The sequence below is a fragment of the Bombus vancouverensis genome, chromosome 6 (assembly GCF_051014615.1).
Source record: "Bombus vancouverensis nearcticus chromosome 6, iyBomVanc1_principal, whole genome shotgun sequence".
Classification (NCBI taxonomy): Eukaryota; Metazoa; Arthropoda; class Insecta; order Hymenoptera; family Apidae; genus Bombus; species Bombus vancouverensis.
In genome coordinates this window covers 17,663,522-17,681,085 of record NC_134916.1, presented here as the reverse complement: position 1 = coordinate 17,681,085, position 17,564 = coordinate 17,663,522, and the positions used below count along the sequence as shown (strand labels likewise).

At 40.1% G+C, this 17,564-nt stretch overlaps 1 protein-coding gene across 3 annotated transcripts in view; it reads left to right on the top strand.

Annotated features, from left to right (window-relative positions):
• The window catches only part of LOC117159777 (uncharacterized), a 271,261-nt gene that overhangs the window by 150,364 nt on the left and 103,333 nt on the right, over positions 1–17,564 (top strand). For all 3 annotated transcript variants that reach the window (XM_076619339.1, XM_033339921.2, XM_033339920.2), the window contains exon 6: positions 16,558–16,670. In XM_076619339.1, the coding sequence (XP_076475454.1) occupies positions 16,558–16,670 (113 nt within the window). The remainder of the gene's footprint in view (positions 1–16,557; positions 16,671–17,564) is intronic.

Genomic DNA, 17,564 nt, shown 5'->3' with positions numbered 1-17,564 from the left:
TGGTTTAATCGATATCTCTTAGCCCTTTTTGTCCACGATACTACAATAATATTACATCAATATGAGAGACCCCTGATCGATCATTGCCGACATCGAGATTATCGATTAAATGCTTGAAATACTAGAATAATGAACACGGTAAAATAACCATTTTAAAATAGTTGTATACTTTTTTTGTAAATAATAAACATGAGTGGTGAAGGAATCTAACGATGTAACAGGTTTCGTAACGAGGAAAGGAAGGAACAAATTGATAAAATGAAGTGATTTTTAAATTACCTTTTATTTATCTGATATCTTCTGAATATGTAGTTGCAACTCTGAAGAACGTTCTTGAAAGCTACTTGAAGGATAGGCGCACCTGTGTCAAGTATCCTCAAGATCTTCTGACCTGTGCAACTCCCGTGTACGACCCTTCAATCCGCCTCGTTTACGTTTCGCCCGAGTTTATGCGGGTCGCGACTACCTCTGTGGCATTCGACAAATTAAAAAATCTCGTTCTACGCGCGCGCTTGCTGGAATAACCGGGTGTTGTATAAAATTACGAGGAAATATCGAATATGCACATACTTTAATTCTCGCTGAAACTAACATCGCAATTCATAAAAATTCCTAAGCGTTTCATGAAATTAAAATTCCTACGAAATACGAATTTCCTATAGTATTATAGCGTTCGATGAAAATTATTGTATTTCGAATAATTATTCGAAACATTGGAGTACAAAGAAAAGTAGCTGTTCGACATTTAAACCTGAAGGTGAGATATCCAATTAAGTGGTTGGTAAGACAACAGGAGGAATGGCAGCGATTCAAAGCATTAATCGTCGTCATTGTAGCGAACTGTTGTTCTCGTTAACGGGGATACCGAGGAGCTTCCTAGTAAGTTGAACGTCCCCAAAACCACGGAAATCCGTTTTCCATTCTCTCGAGGCAAAGCCGCGCTATTCTCCTAAGACGCAACCGGCTGCTGGCTACCCTGGATAACGTTTTGGTCTGCTGATCGCCAGGGTTACACGAGTTCCGTGTATCTTGCGAACGCTTAAACCAGCCTCTACACAAACACCGTCTTATTCCAAGCTTTCAGATAAATAACCTTGGTACTTGCCTTTTTCTTTCTTTTTTTGTGTCCGCTTTAGAACGCACGATTATCTTTATGTCAAGTTTCCGTGATCGTAACCGCAAAACACGCTCTACAGCGCAAAGTAGAATTTTACATGGAATTACGTAGGAATTTACGTAGAATTTTGGTTCCTCTCGTGCTTCTCACACGAGAGGTTTCAATATGAAAATCCTAACACGAGAATCGCAGAGCTAGTGCAGATTCCGGTGGGTCGTTTAGAAACGTTAGAAAGCGATTAAATTGAAACTTAGCCAACTAAACGTGTTAATCGCGTTAGATAGGTAACAGAATCCGATTCGTTTTTTTTTTCCCTCTTTTTCGTCACAGTTCGAACAGAGGAATAACAGAATGAACGACAATAACCCATGGGTAGATTGCGAACTAACGACTTCCACTTTGCGAACGATCGAAACAGTGTGAACCAGTTACACCGCAGCTAGCTAACCATGAATACGAGCGTCGAAATTGTCACGCCAATCACGTAGCGCTTGCCCGGGCGGGATTGGAATTTTCGTTCTAATTTTTCCGCCTGGCTTTGACTTCCGCCAGCCAGTTCTCGTTTTGTGCGACTCCGTGTCGACGCTAGTTGTGACAGCGAAGTTAACGTTCTAGAGAAATACAGAGATAGGTAAAGATCAGGGATACAAAATGACGAAACAGATTTCATCCAAAGATATGACTAATATTTTTAAAATCACTAGTTTATTTTAAAAGAGAAGTTTCGTAATAAATATATTTTCAAAGAATCATTCGATAGAATAAAAAGACAATGTTGAACAATCTACGATTAGTTGACAAGATATTGAATTTTAAAATTGCTCTCGTATGAAAGATTTTTATTTTCCCTGTTTTAAACTTTATATCTGGTACAGTGTCAATACTGTATTCGAAATAGAGATAGTTAAATACTCGAACAGAATATTTGTTGAACTGTAAGACAATAGGTTCGATAGAATGATATACTACTTTACCACGAAACCCAAGATATTTAGAAAAGAAAAAAGAAGAGCATTTTGAAATACACTCGTTAATCTGAGAAAAATTTTAGGCGAAACCTAGGTAAAATTCAACGGTGGTGCACAATCAGAGCCGTTCTAAATTCCCCGCAATCGGATACTTTCACTGTACTCCTCGTTCCTACGGCTTTTCACTGGCACAATGACTGCTCTAAAGAACGCTCAGCCACGCCAATCCAATGCAAGCTCTCGTTCTTCTAGCAAAACCCTAGCTCTTGAACAACGCGGTTATACTTTACGCTCGGAAAAACTCTCATCTTTTCATAGCACGTTGTGTTTTAACGTGTGCTGCCCGAACAACGAGAGCAGAATGACGACGGTGGTTTTCTTCCTCATCACGGTCACCTGGTTCAAATTAATTTCGTACGTAATTTCGCTATATATATGTGTAACTAGGAAGAAAAAAAAATACCAGAAAATCATGAAAATAAATTCATATTTTTGCGGATCGGAGAGGAAAGAAGTGGAACGCCGTGCTTAGAATCATTTTGAACGAGATAAATCGTGTTATTTCACGTTGGTTATCGTCTAAATCTGTATGTTAGTGTTGGAATAAAGAATGACTTCTGCTGTCTCAGCTGGTACCGAATGAAAGACATCGTTCCGCTTTTAGATCGTGTCTACTACGTGACCCGACCAGGCAAACTCACGACGGATATCCGACGTCGACGGTCGTTACCGATTATATCGGATGCTGTTTTTAGATAGCGTACGTCGCGGAGAATTAACCCGCGAAGGTCCATTGTTCTACACAGAAGGATATCTGACCTTTGTCCGCCTCGTTTCCCGATAAAAACATCAGAAACAGACTATTTCCGCAACGCTACGATCATCTCGATCTAATTAGCTCTTGTCTCTCGACGACTCCAAGTTTCATATAATCGCTTATTTATCGGTCGATTGGAAATTATGCGTGGTGTTCCAATTTTTTGTCAGCCAACCTTTCGGTCGTTTGAAGCTTTATTACATGAGTTCTAACAAATAAAAGATGCGAAGAGGATACTACTTTGCATACAGCTTTGAGCAAGAAGGCGCATTAAACAAATATTAGTATACGTGTATTAGTATCTATTCGTTAAAGGGAGCGAAATCAAAATTTACTTCTTAGGATTCATTTTTAAAATGTATCTTTAAAATGTAAAATCTCGTATTTTTCTTCTAACTTTCTAATAAAGCCTTAAACGACACGCGTCTACATAAATTATCTTTCCTGTTTTATCTATGGAATATTTTAACAAGGTGTAGCCGAGACAAGAACTGAAACGACCTGTGTGAGTTATCGTTCTTGAAGCAGGTTTTCCGTCGTTTGAGGAAATTTCTCTGAACGATTTTATCAGGCTGAAATATTTCGACGAGCTTATCGATGCCTGATAAGAGTAGCGAGATCCCATTTCCTCGCTGTAATCGGGACAGATCGCAGTGACGTTTCCGGTACCAGGGTATCGTGAACGTTTCCCGTGAATGATGGAGCAACGAAAGAATCGGGACATCGTCTATTATTTCAAGATTGCCCTCGGCGCTCGCGGAAACAGCGCTATATTACATCGTCGACTTTCGTCCCTTTCTGCAGAGGGATCCAGGACTCGTCATAGATATTGAAAACACAGGAGGAACAAACAATAACGGGACATTAGTCATCGATAACTGGAAAGGGTGCGTTTGAAGCTTCATCGAGTTGTAAATGGTTCGATCGTTTGCATTGTTGATGGTATTCCAGGGTTGGTTCAAGCCTGGAATCAGCTGTTACTGAAAGTTACTGGTTTAATAAGTGGAAGTATTTAGATATTAAACACAGAGTTAAGAAACTTTTATGTATATTGCATGACAAGTATTTGCGAGACTTAAGATTTTCAATATTAAAGCTACGGAATTAATTCTTTACAACGTTACGAAACTTGGTAATTACATAATCTATAAATTCTTGAAATTTCATTTCATTTACACATCATCGTATCATTACATTGTATCAGATCTTCTTTTCTCTTGTATTTCCTTTAATTACAACACTGCACGTTATATCCTTATATCGTCGCCAATTAATCTCATCGTAACAATTAATAATTCCAAATATTCAAATGAAGCCATTTTACTTTATCTCTAATTGTAATTTCTGTTTCCTGTAAATAAACAAAGTTCCAATTACAACGGATGAAATTGAATACTACGAAAGTAAAGTTCTCCAGTAACCGTATAATATTTCAAAATTTAATATTCTCGCCATTGACACACAAAAGAGGATACAACGTCGGACTCTAATCCTCTAAGGACAAAACATTCCTCCGTGACACGGTAACCGTACGAAACGTTATTTGTCGTGCCAGCGAAGTTACTTTCACACGACGAGCTCGTGCTCCTTTTAATCTGGAGCTCAGGCCGTATGCTCGAACATTGTATGTGCTACATTTCCAGGGCGATGCGATGCCCTGGCAATCTCACGTTTCCAACGACGCGGTCGAGGTACGTCGAGGAAGAACACGTGAACTTTTATGCGTTTCGTATCCACGTCGGGGATGGGCAACGGGCAAATCGCATTTAACTTGAAGCGGAAGGTCCGCGGGAGTGGGCGCGCACGAAAGTGAGGCCCCTTTGGGATTATAATCCGGCACCCTCTCAAGTATCCTGTTTACGACGACCGCCAAGGTAATTTCGCTTGAACCGTCAGCAGGGCCGAGCCTCGAGAGTCGAGCATCAAAAGCCGTTCTTGAAAGGAAGAACACGTACCGCTCCGGGGCTACTTAATTTTCAGGATTTTCCATCGTGGCTCCTCTCCCGGAACGCTTATAATTCGTGGATGCATTTTAATGCAACGCGGACGTTGCGTCGCTCTTGAGAATTTCGTGAGGCGAACATCACGAAACTTAGCTGGGAATAATTTTCTGTCGGGACTATCGAGGATTTCCTTCTTTTCTACTTCTTTCACTTTCCTTTTTTCTTTTTTTTTGTTTGCTCTTTTTTAGAGGGCAGGTAGTGTACTCGAAGATGTTGATCGAATCGTTATTAACCGAGAATGGTTCTTGTTTTAAGAACGTTATAGCGGAGTTTGAAAGTAAATACCGCTATTAGATTGGATTTAGAAGTGTACTTTTGGTAAGGGAGCACAAAGAGATTGTATAAAGTAATGTTAAACAGTTCCTTTACTTCTTTCATTACAGAGAACTGTATTTATTTTACGGGAAGAAACAAAGAACTTATAAACAAGTGGTGTTTAAGTTTCTGAGATTCGTAAACACCTGAAAAAGCAAAGTCTTGATCATTTTATCGTGGATATAATGTTCTGTAAGATTTTTGTATGTACGTTATTTCAAGAAATTAATTGTTCAAAGAGAATATTCAAAAAATAGAACAACATTTTTCCTCGTAAGCTGGAAATTGTTTAATCGCTTCAAACGCGGTTCACTATGAATCACTACTTGGATAAATACCACACATCTCCATACGTCTATTCTACACAATAATTCGCATCATTATCCAACTCCATTATGAAACTCGATCGTTCAAACGATCCCGGTACACCGATGGAACATCGTATATTGTCTGCGTAGTGAATTCACGGATGGGAATAAAGAAATCGTTTGTATCGGTTTACCGTATCGAAAGAACGAAGGGAGGCGGTTGCCAAAATACGGTATTGTGCACAACCGATTATCACTCGTAGGGGATGATTAATCGCATTGAGCGGCGAAGGTGCGCCCGCAAATTGCGTCAAACATGCGATCGGTCGAAATTGATTCGACATGTAGCCATCTGGTCCATCGGTTATGGGGCTTGAATCAGTGGCCGAAACTTCATCAAAGTTTCGCGTCCGACGTAAATTGGAAACACCTCAAAGTTGCCCCGTTTCCCGGCGAATGAAGCCGTTGCGTTCGAAGGGGATCGATGTCTTAACGATGCGATGAAACGAGATGAAGTGGACGAGATGAACTAGTCTATATCTGAGAAAAGTTTTGGGTTTGTCTGCGTTGTTTCGTAAATAGAAGTGTTCAATGGCTGTCAGAAAATGATAGGAAGTTATATTGTTCTTGGTTATTGACCTTTAAGTAGATTCAACCTTCGAGTCAGACAAGTTTCACACTGAACGGGGATCAACGCATAATATATCTTTTTTCATGTGTTTCTTATTTTTCTTATCAAAATATATATTGCCAGATATGATATATTTTTCATAGTTCTGTCTAAAATGGAATTCTAAGAATCCGAACCAACGCCCAACAATTTTCAGTCCACCGTGACAATCTCCGACCCTTTCCACGAAACTTCCTCCGCTCCAGAAATTCTTCGACGAGATCCCCAGTATCGATGAAGCGACATAATCCATTTCTGTGGTTGTGCATGACGACGATGGCGCTTAATGAATTCCCTGCAAAGTCGAAAAACTTCTTACTCCGACAGAACCCTTCCCCCTTTCGGTGGTAAAGGTTGGACTCGAGAGGAACCGCCGAGTTTCGTCGATTAAAATCCTCTCGTTTCACGAAATTCCGGGCGGAGCACCGACTACTCGGTCAGAGTTTTAATATCAGCTTCTCGCGTGACGGTTTTGAGAATCGAAAGGACAAGACGGCCGTCTGGTGTACGTGGACTGTTTATGACGGCGAAGATCCAGCAATAGTTCGAACTTGGTTGTCTGCTGGTTGGCCCAGCCCCTCTGCACCACGATTCCCGCAAAGGAGAGATATTATCGGCATTCTACGAGTTCGATTGCCGCGGCCCTGATTCACCTCCTCTTTCCATTTCCTCCGGTTCGAGGGTTATCGACACCCTGTCAACGGTTTCGCGCTTTCGTTGTCGGGGGTGGCCCACTTATCGAGTCGATTCCCGTCGAACAATAAACAGCAGCCACGATGAAACCGACGAAAACGACGACGTCGAGGTCACAGTTTCGTAAAACATTCGACGACGATGTTGTTTCAACGATAACTATGTTTCCTTCTACAGCCACCCCCTCCTCCACCCCACGTATTTTCGTGTATATCGCGAGGTAACGCGTGTTTCATTAGAGGCTTCGTACACTTTCCAAACGAGCCCCTTTCTCGTCGCGCTTGCAATCGATTTTCGTCTTTCACTGTACGTATTTAGCTGGAATTTCTCCAATAGACTCGTTGTTGCCGCGCATTTCCCGTAATAATTATTCTTCGTTGATTGATGTTCGCGGGTGGGTGGACGCGCAGCGTTTTTCCATTTCCCGCATCGTTTTGTTCTTCCCAGCCGGATCTGGGTCAACGGAAACGTATTTTCCATCGGAGGAACGGAAAAACGACGCGAGCGAGAAGGGACCACGATCGATCAAAATCGAATGACACCACGGGAAAAAGTTCACTCGATGGAAATGGAACGCTCGAGGAAAATGTTTCTTTTTTTCGCTCTCTCTCTCTCTCTCTCTCTCTCTCTCTCCAGTCCCACCCCTCGACCAGCCCGTGCGGTTCCTTCTGTCGTTCGCGTTAAATGAAAATATTGATTTTCGCGCCTCTAGTATAATATTTATAGAAATTAGATTTATCGGACTAGCGAAATAATTCTTTTTATAATATTTTATAATATTAATAGAAAGTCGATATCATGTAGAAACCAAGTCATCGTGTGTTATTCTTTCGCACGATCCATCATAACCAAACTTTTGTCAAGTTGTACGAAATACAAGCGCTCGAAGGCACCATTTTATCCTCTTCTTCAATCACGATCATTGCCTTTATTCGCTTGCACATGGTCCTCGAAATTACGAATTTCCTGTGTGACTCTGTCGCGAGCAAAAAGTTTCAGCAGTCGTCAATCGGTTCGGTCTCTTTGTTTCTCGGTAAATAATCGACCAACCGCTTCTACGGACATGAAATCAGTCCGACGAAGATTCGAATGTTCATTCGACGTTCGAGTTGTTGAAGATCTCGGGATCGGAGCTACTAGGATCCGAACACACAGCGAATGCTTCTCCTCCATCGAAGATTTCTTCCATCGATACGACAAATAATAGCTGTCCCACCCATATCCGCGTGAAGTCCTCGTCAGGGTCGGACAAGTTATTTTCCATGTTCGACACGACCCAACCGTCGAATCCGTCGTGTCTCCCGGTCCTCGTTCTTCAATTTAACGTCGCGATCCCTTGTCATTACAAATCGGATTCCGTAGTCGGGAACGTCTTTAAATCCGCAGTCGTTCTCGGAGACTTTGACCTAGCCGAGATTAGGAACCTGTCTGTCCAACCTGTGATCCGCCAATGATATAAATTTTACGGGGACATTACCTTTTTTCTGATATCGAGTCTTCCCGCTCTTCAGGGGAGACATTAGAAATTTTGATTATCTAGAACGCTTACGCGTGATTCATTTGAGCAGTAGGCAATGTTTAAAATCATTGGTAAGATTAACGAATGTGAATTTAATTTCAATATATTATTAGTAATGATAAATATCGCGCTTAACCATTACTTTGCCAATAATTCGTACATTTTAATAAAATTTATGTTATGTATTTATATCGTTGCTACAAATGTTCACGCGATATGAAACACTTACAAATAGTAATGAAAATTGGAATTCGGTAGATATAAAAAGGTGTAAAGAATATAATTCTAAATTTTATGCATGTGATAATGTTATATTATAAGAACGTTAAGTTTGCACCATAGAATCCAATACAAAATCACGCGCTACTCTTTTATGAAAAACTTAACCGCAGATACTAAAATAAAAAGCGCAGGCCCACTTCTGTTCAATACAGAAGGCAACACGCGATTTATCTACATGTACGCGAGTTCGTCGAAAAACTTTATTTCTGGAGAATCCTACAAATCTCCTTGCAGCTACCGCTTCCGGTTTATTGGCTGTGAAGCGTTATGTATGCACGTTGAAGATTCCCGAGATACGGATTTACGGTCGGCGAACGAAGACGTACATATTTTAACCCCTTCTCTCAATTTCTTCCCTTCGATTCTCACTACACGTTCGCTTTTTTTCACCATCGTATGCCGTTGTTCTGCACGATTGCCGACTCCTCTAGCTCTCCGCATGATTTCACTTTTGTAATTTTCTGCATCGAAATGCTTTAATAAAAAGCTCTTAAAAAAAAAAAAAGAAGAAATTCTATCGAACAGGGACGATCAAATTTCTGAAAAAATCAGAACGTGGAGGGCAATGACTGTATTCGCGATCAAGCTGAATGCACTCGACTCAACAAACGCGTGACTCCGATGACTTCTGCGATATAATATAACTATATATGTTTTTTTCTGTCATTCCTACGCTCTAGGAGATGTCAATAAAAATGCAATTTCCATGGGACGTATTGCTTCGGCAGCGATCGTAATGCCTCGCGAAAGATTTGTTTACTTACGTATCTACGATATATTCGTGCAGGAAATATGGATTCACGCCTCGGTGGAGGTAGGACGAAACATTTGGAGAACGGGCGAAGAAATTGACAGAGCTTCTTCCTCCGCTTTATCCCTCTTGCCATCCCTGTTTCCACGTTCAACCCCTCTTCGTCGATGTACCGCCAACGTCGTGGAACTTTCCCGTGGCGCTTTCTTCGCGCACCATCGCGCACCATCGCGCGCCATCGCGCCCTTTATTTCCCTTACATCCGAACTACCTTTCGATCACAGGCTTTTACTTTTTCCCCGTGGCAGTCGGCTGTCGAAGTATTTTGTAATCCCAGAAAATGGTGTATCCCAAAAGGAAACAGATTTCACCCCTGAACGCGCCCTTTATGCACGTCTGAGCTCGATATTCTTGTTTCTGGCCGCGTGCTCTCAGATTTGTCGAAATCTTAACGTACCGAACTGATCCCTTTTCCTGCAGGGGAAACACCATGAACACTGTTTTCTGTTTTCTCAAGAAACGAATAGAATCCTCGTTGATACGGGAACATGAAAAAGCCCCAGAGGATTTTCAATTAAATACACGCACTAGTATTCTCAATTATTCTCGATTATTCTCGAAATGGATGTACTATAAATTAAAATGCTTTCAATGCTTTTTCTTTCGGTTATGGATCGTGTCAATTTCTACTCAAACCATCAGAGTTATTGTTATATGAATTGTTTAATAATTTGACGTTTTAATAATTTGACGGATTGCAAGGAAATCTAGTGTTTAATCGAAGGTTAACAATATTCGGATTCAACATGCTCGTTGAACCATGCTGGCATTTAAATGAAAACTAATCAAATTAATATATCAATTTTAAATGTCCATTGTAACCCAGTTCCATATCAATCCATCCGTTTAATAAAACAAAGATATTTTCTCTCAATTATTCCATGTCTAACATTGATTTATTTATTTTTATCCATTTCAATCTCTAATATTACATTTACTCGACGTTTTGCAGATAAAATAACAATATTTTAAAAAAAGACCTAAATCTTCCATTTATATTATTCTTTTATATTCCGCGAGAAGGTCGCACGAAATTCATTATACCAGCGAATTTCTCAATTAAATTGTCAATGCATTTGGCTGGGAAGAGCCAGGAATGACGATGAAATACTCTGCGTATCGAGCAGGCTTTCGACATTAACGGGGATTCCCTCCGAAATTTATAAAGCTCGCTTTCTCTAAGCTCGCCGCATAAATAATGCATGTTCGCCACGGAAAGAAACAGATAGAGGTGGGAGGTTTACCGTGAGGCAGCTTAACGCCGCTTGTCCCCCGATCCTTTTTTGCCATCGTCGTCCGTTTAATCTGCGCGAAATTTTGCAAGAAATCCGCTCGTTGATATTCACTGGGACTCGATTCGCGTGCAGGCCTCGTCTCCATGCAAATAACGCAATTAAGAGATTCGAATATAGCCGAGATAACGCTCTCTCGCCCGCAAACAGTCAACTTTTTCTTCCGGTCTCGCCCACACCACCCCTTCCCTTTCGCGTTCACCTGTATCTCGAACGATTTGCATAGAAAGTCACCCTCTAACGAAGTTCTGACCATCTTCTCTGTTCGTTTTCATCGAAGGAAAAGAACTAGCTGTTTAGGTCAATTCAGTTTCCAGGAAATAGGAAAAGAATCCAGGAAAAGAAGAAATATTGCATGTGGGAATAATAATTTAAAGGATGATTTCTTCTGTTGTATTAAGGCTGAAAGTTTACTTAATTATTCGTATATTTATTCTTGTTAATTAGGATACGCTGAATGTGAGATATTATCGGAACTTTGATGATTTTACATCGTATTTTACTTTTATGTTCTGTATCCTCGATATCCTTCTACATCGTTGTATTGCGATATCATTTCTGAAGTAATGACACCATTGTGTTAAATCCAATAATTTTAATAAAGGATAATGGTAATGCAGGAAACGCAATGACTCATTAACATGTAATTAACAAAACAGTATAATATATACGATAGAGATAATAATGATAAAATATAAAATGACTTGCATACAAATAAGAAATTTAAAAACGGTACTGAAATAATTATGTCGGATATGACTGGTAACCTGAGTTTAACTAGCTCCTTCCTCCTCGGGGAAAATGTCTTCGACTCCATACGCGTGTCTACTGAAAAATGGTTGGCCACCATATTTTCAAGGACAGCCATGGTCAGACATCACGTAAACGTGACGGCAGCCGTCAAAGTTTTGATGATTTCTATGATACGACGAAATTTGTGTATATTTAACTCTTCCACATTCGAAACAGTTAAATTTTACCATTATATCCAGCTTAAATTAATCATATAAATATTCAGTCTGAAATTTCACCTCGAATTCATCCACGAGATCGTGCCTCGATAGACCTCTCTTATCTGAAAAATATAAACATCATTCCTAAGTTAACTCTGCATGCAGGTACGTGATTCTGATAAGAGGCTCTTTAATCGTAAACGAAAAGGTAGAGACCGGCGCGAAGAGTAAGAAGGTATGTTTCACGAGAAGCTGATTTTCGGAGAGGTACAAACGTGATTGGAATTCCAATACTTTCGTCCGTGGGAAGAAGTTCATTACAGTAACGAACGTCCGTAGACCTTTACCCCGTGGGTCAAGCTGTTCTTAATTTTCTCTCAGACATAGCACGCGAATCGATTCGTCGTCAAGGATCTGTAAATTATCGTATTGCGGAAATATTGAATTGCAAACAGATTTTGAGTCGTAACATGTTAAAGAAAATAATGAAAGCTACATTTCTGATAATAACGAAGCAATCTTAACAATAATACAATCTCGATAGCGATTTAATTTGTCTGTAATTTCAGTCGCACAAATGGCAATTTCTAAAACGCCAACTGAAGGATTAGTCTCGCGTTGCGAGTTTGAAAAAGAATAACAGAACGAAAAAGAGGGAAGAATCGTTTGACGTAGCGTCGTTTCCTCCCTCCTGCTGGTCGAAGAAAAGGTTATTCACCGTCTAGAAGCGCGAAGTTGAGAGGCCGAGCCCGCCCCTTTGTCAGCCCTTTTGATGTTAACAAGAGAGACTTCAGCTTCCTATTGCCGCGACAGCTTCGACAGATTTTCGTGCGCACGTGTCGATCGATTCCACTCTTTTCGCCATCTCTTTCTTTCTCTTGTCGAAATCTTTTGTGGCCTACGGAGGTCGTGAAACGAGGGCTTCCATCATAAATAGCGTCGGTTTTCCGATTCCGATAGATGGATCGATGGAAAGTTTCAAGGTCTGTAGAAGAGAAGAAAAGGTCGAAACGAGAGAAGGGGAAAACGAGAGAAGGCTGCCGATGTAGAAGTTGAACGAGTTTTCAACGAAATGCTCGTAAATCATAAAGAAGGTATCTGTCGATCCGTGCAGCGTTTCGTACAACGTCTAGAAACGACATATTGTTCCCGATCGAAGTATTCCATAAATCAAACGTAGCTTGCCACGAGCATAACCAAAGTAGATCCGTTTAAGAAACGTGATAACTTTCGAGACGACCATCGTTGAGGAAGAGGTGCAATCGTATTGGCAGGTAATCAAATCGCACGGTTGACGAAGAGCCAAATGAAGGAGGATTTATTGTAAGCAAATAGAATTAGAAGTTACGAGTGCCTTGAGTAACCTCTGGTCCCGGCTGCTGTGACGCTAACCCAAGTAGAGCTAACCTGACCTAACTAAGTAATTCAATTAGAGAAGCACCGAAGACGGTACGCCCGAAACCCGTCCACGGAATCTCGGTAACGCTCGTTGTCTCGTCTCTACCTGGTTGCGTTCCGAATCGTACCCTCTGCAACTTTGTTCCCATGGTCGATTCCTTATTGCTAAATTGGCTGTAGGTTTCAGCGAGGTCACGGCTAACGAGAAACTTAAACGAATACAATTTGTAGCGAGCCTCGAGTTTATACGAAAGGATCGGTGCAATCTTTTGCCGGATAAAATTAAGGGAAAAGATTTAAACGAAATATGGATATGTATTGGACGTTAAAATATTCTGGATATGAATATTCTGGATTGTTTGGTTCTGAGATTCTGCGCTGAGTGCTCCATTGTTGTTAACAAATTCTTTATCAGAAGATCTACTTTGATTTATTAACTAGAGTTCCTGAAAACGACATTAAAAATTGATCAAATCTTTTGTAGAGAAAATTCAATAAAAGAGAATGAAAATACGGTATAGTTACGCGTTAAATATTATTAAAAGGCCTTTTAAAGGAAACGTTCTTTCTATCTGCAAATTCGGAGACACGTGTTGCATTATTTTGAATAGTCTTCTTATCAGAAGATCTTTCTCAATTCACGAACAGTCTTTTTGTTGTAATCTCACCGATATTATGTACACCCACGTACTTTGATGCGCAGGTGCAGAAACTTCTCTCACGGTGACCTGCACTTTTATTGCACCGCTTGCTGCCCGGAGAATCCGGAGAAACGCAGTAACCGCTTCAGTATGAAAATCACCGTTTTACCCCACATTCCAGCATAGTTTTACAGTTTCAAATACAGTCTCACAAATAACTTCATATACAGTTTCGTTTTATATCCAGGTTTCTCTTATCGTCTTAACACTATCTACGGATATTTCTATTTTAATAAACATTTTGTATTCTTCACATAAATACGTAGAATAAAGAAATTCAACATCTCTTGCAACACAATAACAATTTTTAGAAATACTTCTTCAAGGCATACGTTTCATAAATACTTTGCGCTTCTAAGGACCACATCATCAATGTCAACCGAAGTAGGTTACGAGTCATCGATATAGGTGGAACCAAGATGGAAATCGTCATTAGAGTATAATCAGCAATCGTGGACGATTGGCGCCTCTGGTATCGTCATTAACGGCACACGTAATTTGAAGAGTTATTATCGTCAAACTCAATGACTACGCGTGTTATCAGTAGTCGATCCAACAGTCCAAGAGTAAGCCCAACTTCGGTTTCACCGACCCGAGGATAGTTCCTATCGCATTTCACGCTCCGAGATAACCAGTTTCTGGCGCTAAATCCCTAGAGTCGTCGGTGTCGAGTCTCAAGGCACAGGAGTCATCAGAGTCGTGCCTCGCGTTTCAGTGTCGTCGATATCTTCTCCTGGAAACCTTCTGTTGCCAATATCTTGTTCTCCTCCGTTTTAACGTTTCGTACTGCACTCTACATGGTTTCATACCCATTAAATTGCTGATAAACGTGAATTTCAAGTTTATCATACTCTGTTACGAATATGTTATATTTACATACAGTTGTATCGTTTCAAAATTTCTACACGTATAATATGTACGATATATATTTTGGAGATAGTATTATTTTATTTTAAAAGGCTCATTAAAATAATACGTATTCGCTAATGACAGAGTACAATTTTCTGTAGGGATATTATTACAATTTCCGTATAATATGAAATCCATTCGTTTTCACACTGATATTTCTATCCTCTCTTATAACGACCCATGGAAATGTGACGAAAATTGAAAAATTCATTATGGGCAAGTAGAATAATTATGAAACTTCATACGTTTTAAATGAACAAATTCTCGCTTCAAGCAGAACTGCGCGATTCTTTTATCAAACTTAGCTCAATCTCTATAAAAAATTACTTTGATTTAAATGAAAGTTACGTGTATTTCGCTAACTATATCTTCCATTTCTAACAACATGTAATAAATATAATGCTTGAATTTCCAATAAACATAGAATAAAATGTTAAAAACAACCTCGTCTACTATTCCAAACTATTCGGACGCGCTCAGAAGAAAAGACACAAATGACATATCGTTTTAATTAGAAGAAAAAGAGCGAAGAACGTCAGGAGCGCGAAGACACTCTACGAGCGATAAGTTTTTATGTGGAACATAGGTCCTGTTGATGGAAGAAGTTCTTCTTTCTCGAAAAGAGGTTCAGATATCGATTCTCGTCCATTCGACGAAGGACTCGGACGTGCTTGCTTTCTAAACAGCTCTCCAACACGGCAAACGACCAGTCCGATCTCGGATCGATGCTGGACTAATCTCGAAGAAACTTCGTCGGCTTGACCTCGTCGATCTTTTTCCGAAAACACGATTCCTTCGATTGCGAGATACATGTTCGACCATGTTCCCGCCGTCATTCTCGATCGTCGCGCGAACATGCTTCGTCAAAAAGTTTTCGAGGAACGTTGAAACAGTTCGATCGTATTTTTCATCGTGCCACTGCCTGTTTCTGCGTAATAACACGGCGATACACTCCGTTAGTTTCGAGGCACGTTTTCGTCTTCAAGACGTGCACCGTTTCCGTCTGGGCCGTCTGATCTCGTTTCATGAGGAGAATAAATCCATTTCTGTTACAATGCAACATAGGTTCGTTTCCAGTTCGATGATATCTTCTTGACGTACAAAGTGTTACATACGAATGTTGTTACTTGCGAATAATTGAAAATTTTGTTTCTAGTTTAATGATAACTTCTAGTATAAATGATAACTTAATAATAATGGTTTATTTACGAAACAGTTTCATCGATGAAAACTGCCAGAAACTGTAGATCTTGTTAAAGAGATTCGTCGATAAAGCGAATCTATCGTGTAGCTAGAGCCAACTTCGATTTTGCAGTAGTATGAGCTTGACCGAGTCTCTGGTCAGACGGTTTATCAACTAGACAGTAAAAATTCGTATTTGATCAAACCTGAATTTTTTGTTAACTTTTGTACAGATGTCTCTATGTTTTTCTTCCTTTGTATCATACATTTTTCGTTCTCGTTCATTTTTTATTTCATACATTATGTTTCGGTTCCTAGAAAAATTCAAATTTTAAGACAAACGTACAGGTCGTTCATAAGCAGCGCACGCGAATTGATAAAAAATTGGGCGGTTCCTTCGCGGGCAGTCGCCTTCTGCATCATTTACGAAGAATACGTAAATTTCCCTAGCGTGTGCCATGCCATGAGAATCAGCCGTAAATATCACGGGCCAGTACAGATCACGCAATAACTCGGTTCATGATATTTATAACGAGTTTCTTTTATTGTTTCAACGCGCAAAATTCCCTGTATCTTGCACACGTGAACCAGGCAGGCTAAGTATTTACGTTTGTTTCAGAATAAACGAAAGCACCACGAGATCCCAATTCCTGGCGTACTTCAGTTTCTCGTCCAAAGCGAGCGTATCCGTTGGTTGGCCAGTAAAAGGCGGAGATCCGAAGAACAACACTGGTGAGTGAGTGTTTCATCCCGTTGCAGCAACCTGTTTCATTTTATCACCGTTTTATTTTATTGTCCAATCACATACAAAATCTGTTTAATGACGTTCATGAAATCTAAATTCACGATATTTTTCCTATAAATTTCGATATATAAAATATTACCATTTAATAAAAGGAAGGATAAATGTGGCTAAGTTGTAAAATAATGTTCAGAAAGTACACTCTGAGACCTCTTCTTGTGGGTTGTTACTTTCGAATCTCGACAGATCTCAAGGGTAGATGATAAAGTGCAAGGTCTTATTTTACAAGTTTACTCAGGAACACTTAAAAATCTGCAACGATAAAACTCGATCTAATTTTCTCAAGATAGGAGAAAAAAAACTTTTCTTGTAAAAAAATTCGCGGGAATTGAAACGAAGGTTTGAGTAAAACTCACGTTAGTGCCAATTTTGAATACCAATCGAAACTGCAACGAAAAGCTGTAATCTCTTCCGCCGAAAATGCTTTGTACGCCACGTTTCGTGCTTCAATGAGCGATGCAAACTCGCACTGCGAAATCATAAGTCAATCAGGATAGCTAGAGCAATCAAACAACACGTAGAAATTAACAGCGCCAGGTAAATTCGCCTCTTGGAGGGATATCGAGCAACGACGAGATCGAACGAATACGCTAAACTGTCCTGCCTCGCAGATCAAACATTGATCTAGATCGGTTTCCGGGTTCGTTACCGATAACTTTATCTAGCTGTAGGATATTATGCGATTGTATCATTAGCGAGTTCATTTTCGTCTGTAATAGGCAGACACCTGCGGTTCAAACGCGCTACATCGATTTTCAAGCCGGTACCCCAGCGTACAAACCAATTCACCGTTTCGAAATTAACGGATCAGCCTCGGGATACCA